Consider the following 7545-nt stretch of genomic DNA (forward strand, 5'->3'; position numbering starts at 1 on the left):
AGTAGTTTAAGTTTAGTATCTTAATCCCCGTTAAGAGTTTCAAGTGAAGAACTGGTAGTGTAGAAGATATGCACAAAGTATCAACTTTATTTTTTGCTTTGTTTAAACTACTCATAACTTTAAAAATTATGTCCTAGATGAGGTAGGCTTTGTCATTAAAGTCATTAGATTATCATAAATAGCAGCAACGCAAATGCTGTGTAACTATATATGACACTCAAAATTGTAACTGGAAGTATCTATATAACTTCTAACGATGAGTGCCATTCTTGGCATTGAACATGCATTTGTCGCAAATGAGTCTACAGTCTTTTCCTTAGATGCCGACAATTACAAAGATAATTGACAAACCAGTATTTCAAATTCAAGGAGAGCAAAAATTTCGATGAACAAATAAAAATAGCTACACATTCCAAATTCAAAACAAACCAGACCATCAATTAGTTAGCTCCATAATGGCAGCAACAATGTCGCCACCTGCTGCCTTGAGTGCTTTAACAGCTTTAGGTCTTGACACACCAGCTTGAGTCATCACCAGCTCTATATCCTTGGGATCTACACCAGCCTCATCCACTTCCTCATCGTCTGGAGCAACAGCAGAGGACTCAGGCTTCAATCCTACATTGCTTACACTAGGAGCCTTGAATTGCTCTGCTGCCTGAGTTTGTAGCTGTGAGCTCAAGTCTTCAATCTTAGCTTCCCCAAATATAATGTATGTATCAGATGTAGGACTCTTGAAAACGTCTGGCTTTGAAATAACAAACAGGATCTAACAAAACAAAAGGTAAAATTCAATTACCAAAACAAAACAGATCTCAAAATTGGAAGAGAGAGCGGTGAAAAGTAAAAAAGATGTGTCAAATGCTAACATTCTTGCTCTTCTTTACTGTCACTCGACTGACACCTGTGACAGGTTTCATTCCAAGTTTGAGCATTGCCTTCCGACTCTTCTTTTCACTTCTGGTCTGCTTGGACCTACCAGATGCATCACCTTCTAGCCCTGCGGTAGAAACAAATGCATGAGTTGTGAATTTGGTGTGTCCATGTAACTTCAGTCATGATCTCCATGCATGCTCATTTGGATTCTGATACCAGATTGAACATGCCTACAAATTCCATCCATCCTATTTGTGACATTAGTATGATGTTCATATTACAAATCTCATGTCACGTCCAAGTACAGAACAATCTGCTGGGAAGCACAGACGTGACATGGGACATGTAATACAACTCGAAACACAGATATCACCAATCTTAAAAATATAAGAAACAGGAAAGGCTATAAATGAATAAGATTAATATAAAATAAAAATCTTAAATCAAATGAGAATTAATGCTTTAAGAATGAGCATAGTGATTGTAGATATACTAAAATGCCACTACATTTTATCAAATTATTGTGATATGAATTAAAATTCGTTATACAAGTTTAAAATGTATGATTAAAAAAATGGATCTAATTGTAATTGAAGTGCCCAAATATTCAATCAGCATCGTTAAATAAAGTGAACGATCATGCTAATACTACTGGTGATTTCTGAATCTAAAAAATGAAGGTTATAAGAAACCAAAACATTTCCAAAATCTTGATGATGAAAGTTTTAAACAAAAACAATATTTAACTTCTCTCTCTGCAAACCATGATGATTAACACCTTTTATACAAAGACTCCAAATAAAATAAATGAAGTTGACACGTCAACCAAAAATTTGCAAGAGCTCATTACTTCATTAAAAATGCATGTCCCTAGTATATCAAGACAAGCCAAATAATCTCATTGATCATGTACACTCTTTTCACTAACAAAACAATCCCAACCAAATTGTAAGAAGAATGCTACTAAACCTTTGCCAGATGCAAGAAGGATGGTGAGAAAGTCATAAGCAGTCATCGACCAACTTACCTTCACCATTATCATCATCCTCGTCATCGTCATCATCATCATCTTCCTCATCATCATCATCCTCGACTACAGGCTCATCATGCTACAAAACATATTATTCAAAAGTTCAAAAATACTATAAAACAGAGCAAAAAGTACGTCATTCCTTAATAGCGTATGAAAATATTTAACTATTAGAATCAATTCCGGTTATTAAGGAAAAAAGTTTTATATTCAGTTACTACTAACATGTTAGTTTTAATTGTTCTTCTACGACTGTGGTTAAGTGTTTGTTTTTTTATTTATGAAAGATGGATTCCTCCCGAGTTTGATTAGAAAATTCAACTCCTCTTTTCCATATAAATTAGTGAAACCCTCAAAACACTTCCAATTGATTGCACAGAAAAAGCTCAGCACAAAACCAATTGAAAACCTGGTAATTTCATCTCCACTATCTTCCTCATATCAAGCTTCTGATCGAATCATTAATGAACAGATAGAAAATACAAAGCTATCTAAACCCTCAATTTACTCGAATCAAACGCAAACCCTTGACAGTTACTGCTAGTACTTTGGAGTCCACAGGGCACAGAACCCTAAAACAATTAACTATGAAAACATTGAACACAATCGAACTCAATTGAGTATTCCTAATCCAAATCAAAAGTAGAGTAGAAAAACGAAAAAAGGGAAATAAAAAAGAAATTTTTAATATGGATTACGTGGATCTTCTGCTGTTCGAGGTGTTGGGCGAGAAGCTCCTCTTGAGTTTGAGCCGTCATGGTGATTTGCCGTAAGAAAAAAGATTGTGGAACAGTGATCCAACCAAACACCAACAACAACCTAAAACCCTAACACCCGCACTTTATATACCTCAATTTAGGGTTACCCCATTAAAATTTAAAACCCATTACTTCCAATTTTTTTTTTGTCATAAAACTAGATAAAATGACAAGAGTGCATTTAGAGTGTTAGGTTGAATAATTATAAAAATTAGTTAATTTTTATTATATTTCTCAATTTTATTAATATAATTTATTTTTATATTTTTAAATATTTTAAAAAAATAATAATGTTCAAACTTTAAAACGTTCAAATTGTGAAACATTGCTAAAAGTATTCTTCCCAGTGTATTAAATTTTTAATATTTTTTGAGAAATATCTTTTGGAAAGTTAAATTTTTTAATTACTTCCATAAAGCACTTTCTAGAATGTTAAAATTTCAATTCTAAAAAGTATTTTCCAGTGAAAAAATATAAAATGGAGGTATAAATAGTAATTGTCAACAAATATTTTTACCTTTTTCACTAAAAAAAAACTCTCAAATTTAATATTTCCATTCGTTTCTTAGTGTATATAAATATATATATATATGTATATATATATATATATAAGATTGTTAGAGTTTAGTTTTCCCTAATTCCATGTTTTTGCATTTAGTATGTACTAATAAGAGACTATTTTATATTTCTTTCAGAAAAATTAATTTATCTTTTCTACCCAAAAAAAAATAAAAAACTAAATATATTGGTATAGATTTCAATCTATTTGTATTCAAACTTTTTAGAAAGAAATTGTAACTCTAATATCAACATATCATTTTTACTCCTCTTATTACCAACGACAAATGAATATTTTAGATAGAAATTGTTACTCTAATACCATTTTACTCCTCTGATATATTTTTTTTTAAAATAAAATATATATATATATATATATATATATAATTTTAGATAAATTATACTTATATCTTAATAATTTGTGATATATGTTATTCTAAAATATTTTATGTTATTTTAGTCCCAATAAAAATTAAAAATGATTGTTTTAGTTTGAATTTTTAACTCCATCGATATTTTGGATGACATGACTATTAAGATACTGTGTTAAAAGAATTTTGGGTCATATATTTTGTTTTTAACCATAACTTTTTTTAAAATTAGATTGCTTTAAATTGAAATAAAAAACTCTAACATTTGTCATTTTTTTTTAGATTTAGATTGTTTTAAATTGAAACGAACAAACTCTAACATTTGTCATTTTTTAATAAACTCTTACCTCTTTTATTTTGTGTTTGGTTTACTTCGATGAAATGTTCATCTTTCCAAAGTCACACATCATTTCCACAATGGGTGCCATATCAAATAAAGCACTCTAGTGGATACAACATGATTTAGAAATTGTAAGGAAAAAATTTGATAAGCAATAGAAGAAAGTTGTTAAGGAGATAACAATTTTTTTATGATGTTTTTCAATTGTCCTTCTTTGTTGCTTTGGCTAATATGGTATTTTAAAAAGAAGATGTAAGTTTTAGATGTATGTTGATGTTAGTGTATTGTTCATTAAGGGGTTTGGGTACTTTAGTTATATGTGTAAGAATGTTGATGTAAAATCTTTTAGATTATTTGTTATTATTAGTAGGAATTTGTTAACTAAGGTAAAATCTTATAATTAATTTACATTAATTAAGAAATGTTTAAACTTACATTTATTAAAATTTTATAATTGTGTATGAGAAATATTAAGAAAGTGAAAATAGAAAAATAATTAGTATAAATATATGGTGAAGAGAATATATATATAAAGATAATATGCATTGATCAATTCGCATTCACATTTTATTATCAAAGACTATCTTCCATATGGTAATTACAACTTTTGACCCATCAAAAGAATAAAAAAGATAAAAATTGATTGAACATCACAACATTTCCAAATGAATAAAATGAATATCGCTAACAAATAAAAAGGTTCCATGTATCCTAAATTATAATATATTGCCTTCAATTAACATCTTCCTTATGCATGAGCTCCTCCCTCTAATATTTCTCTTGCCCTTATTTATAATTTAATAAATGAAAACAATCAAATCATTGTTTCAAAAATATTAAAACACATAAGATCATACTCCACAAGAAATGATCCAAGGACCATGTCACAAAATTTGGTAGGTATATCATTTTTTATCTTTTGGTCATCCCATTTAACCTATCACGTATGGTGTACATAAACTTCATCCACTTCATTAAGAGGATGGAAGAATATACTTGTTACATCTATTATTGAGTGTTGTTAACTAGGATTTTGTGGCGACAAAAGATATTCCATAAATTCTTTCACTATATTAACCCTTTAGTGATAAAAGTCACAATTAGAAAAAAGGGAGTTGATTGTGAAGCAACAACTCTTCAACAAGGTCAACATTTGTTAGAGACACCTAAACCTAACCCTGAGTAAACTACACTAAACTCCAATGTTCAACCTCAATAACCTAATGTTCCATTGTCTCAACAACTTAAGTCATGTCCATATGAACACTCAATTTAATGAGATGTTCAATTTAAGAAAGCGAACATGCTTATGGTTGAACAAGAAGGAAAAAGCAAACATCTTCGCAAGCATAATCTTTCATCCATCGATCCTAATGACAATTTGGAGTATAAGACGTAGAACTTGACAAACCTTGCCATGAGTGATGACACATCTGATACAATGAGCCAAACAACTCATTTCACTACAAGAAAATCATTAAATAGAAACTAATTTTAGATATAAAAAATAATTAATTGTTGTATTGACTAAATTAGAGACCATTTTATAGACTTAAAAAAATTATTGGTCTCTAAATTAGTTTCTATTATTGATAAATAGTTTATAAATTGGTATCTAATTAGCTACCAAGACTTTTGCTACCAAATTTAGAATCTAAATAATCGGTAGTTAAAACTTTGATAGCTAATTAGATACCAATTTAGAAACTATTTATCAATAATAGAAACTAATTTAGAAACCAAAAATTGTTTTAGTCTCTAAAATGGTCTCTAATTTAGTCAATATAGCAAATAATTATTTTTGTCTCTAAAATTGATTTCTATTTAATGATTTTTTTTGTAGTCTTTGTTGACCTTGAACCACTTCAAAACTTCAAAGAATGCAAGTCGCTCCAAGGACTAACATACCTTATATGAATAAGTACAAACAATAGTAACAACAACAACCTTGACAAAGGTTTAAGCTCCTAAGACTTTAATACAAGCCTTCTTTAATTATATAACCTGTTAAGCAATTTGAAGATTCAAAGGACAATCAACCATTCATTAGAAGGGGCCAACAATACTTAGGATAGAAACTAATTATTGACGTGATTGTAGTTGCTCCTCTTATAGTTGCTCCAACAAAAGCTTCCACCCCAAGACAATATTTTACTATCAAACCATCATTACTCCAATGTCCATCCACCATACAAATCAATAATAATGAGGATGAAATCACACAACCCCTTCGTCATCCAACCCCACTTCTAAATGACACTTCCCCTTAATTGCCTTCACCAACCCTTAAAAGGTTTTATATCAAATAATTACTTAATGGACATTAGCTTATATACCAAAGTTGGTGAAAATGTTCTTATGTGATAAGTGCCAAATTTTAGAAATATTTCATATTAAAACACAGGTACTTATGACTATTAATTGCTTAAATAAGTATAAAGTAACCCCTAATTTATGAATTTATACCTTTTTACATATTTTGTGATTTTTATTTGAACGATTTATTCCCAAATTTTGTGTTAATTTCAGGATTCTAGGGGAGAATGAAGATGATTGGGCCAAAGGAGATTAATATAAGCTAGAAAAAGGGAAAGCTAGAAGGCTACACTCACCAAGCTCATAAAAGCCCAACTCATCATCAAAGCATCTCACTTGAGCAAGATTGCTCTAGCAGCATTGGTCATTTTCGACGTTTTACTCGCTCAAGCGAGCTCAATCTCGATTGAGCGAGAATCCACTTAAGCCCAAGCAAATTAGGTTAAATATGGGGGTTGAGGCACAACCCAAGTGAGTAAAAATTGATAGGAAAACACCATTGAGTGACTTGTAACCTAGTTGGGATAATAGGAGGTGTGAGAAACATTAGAGGATGCAATCGTCAAGGAGAAACATCCTGGATCTCCCTTTCTTGCTCTCCCTACTTGTAACAACCATCATGTGTGGCTAATTCTACCCTTTGGGATTGGGAGTAATTTGTTCAAACTCTTATGTATTGAGGTGATATCTAAACACAATATTTTGTTCTTGATTGATGATTGGTATTATTGTTTTGTTTGTAATGCTTGGTTTACCATGATCTAGAATCTTGGATTTGACTGGAAAGTACTTATAAGGTTCTTACCTAAACGATAATGCTTAACATATATGAATGCTAGGAATAGATTTGAAATGTTAATTGTTATCAACATATGATCTTAAGGATAAGTTGTTTTTATAAATATGCGAGAAATCGATATTTAGGAAGCATCTTAATAATTTTATGTGCGAGGAATCAATATAAATGATTTTTATACGGGCATCAATATCAATCAAAGAACACAATATTGTCATGCTAATCAAAATACAAAAGAGTGAGAAAGATGAAAATCAATCCCTATTTTTCCAATTGAAGCAATAACTCTTTGACTTGTTTTCTTGTTAATTTTTGTCATCATAACAACTCTCAACAAACTTTTATTATTCTATTTTATATTTAGTGAATCTTTTACTTGATTATTCAATTGTTCCTTGTGGGTTCAATATTCGTCCTTAGGGACACATTATTACTTCTGACAACGTGGTGCACTTGCCATAAAAAAAAGTCATCAAGTTTTTGGCGATTGTCAGGGAACA

General features: G+C 30.3%; 1 protein-coding gene across 1 annotated transcript; it reads right to left on the reverse strand.

The window, feature by feature from the left end:
• Positions 1–223: 223 nt before the first annotated feature.
• LOC137813882 (nascent polypeptide-associated complex subunit alpha-like protein 1) lies at positions 224–2837 on the reverse strand. Its single transcript, XM_068616348.1, has 4 exons — positions 2605–2837; positions 1904–1985; positions 870–1000; positions 224–769 (listed from the first exon to the last, which is right to left on the reverse strand). Exons 1-4 carry the CDS (start codon positions 2662–2664, stop codon positions 437–439), a joined length of 606 nt encoding a protein of 201 aa, XP_068472449.1. The 5' UTR covers positions 2665–2837; the 3' UTR covers positions 224–436.
• Between the last annotated feature and the right edge of the window lie 4708 nt (positions 2838–7545).

The sequence above is a fragment of the Phaseolus vulgaris genome, chromosome 1, assembly GCF_000499845.2.
Source record: "Phaseolus vulgaris cultivar G19833 chromosome 1, P. vulgaris v2.0, whole genome shotgun sequence".
In the NCBI taxonomy this organism is placed as follows: domain Eukaryota; kingdom Viridiplantae; phylum Streptophyta; class Magnoliopsida; order Fabales; family Fabaceae; genus Phaseolus; species Phaseolus vulgaris.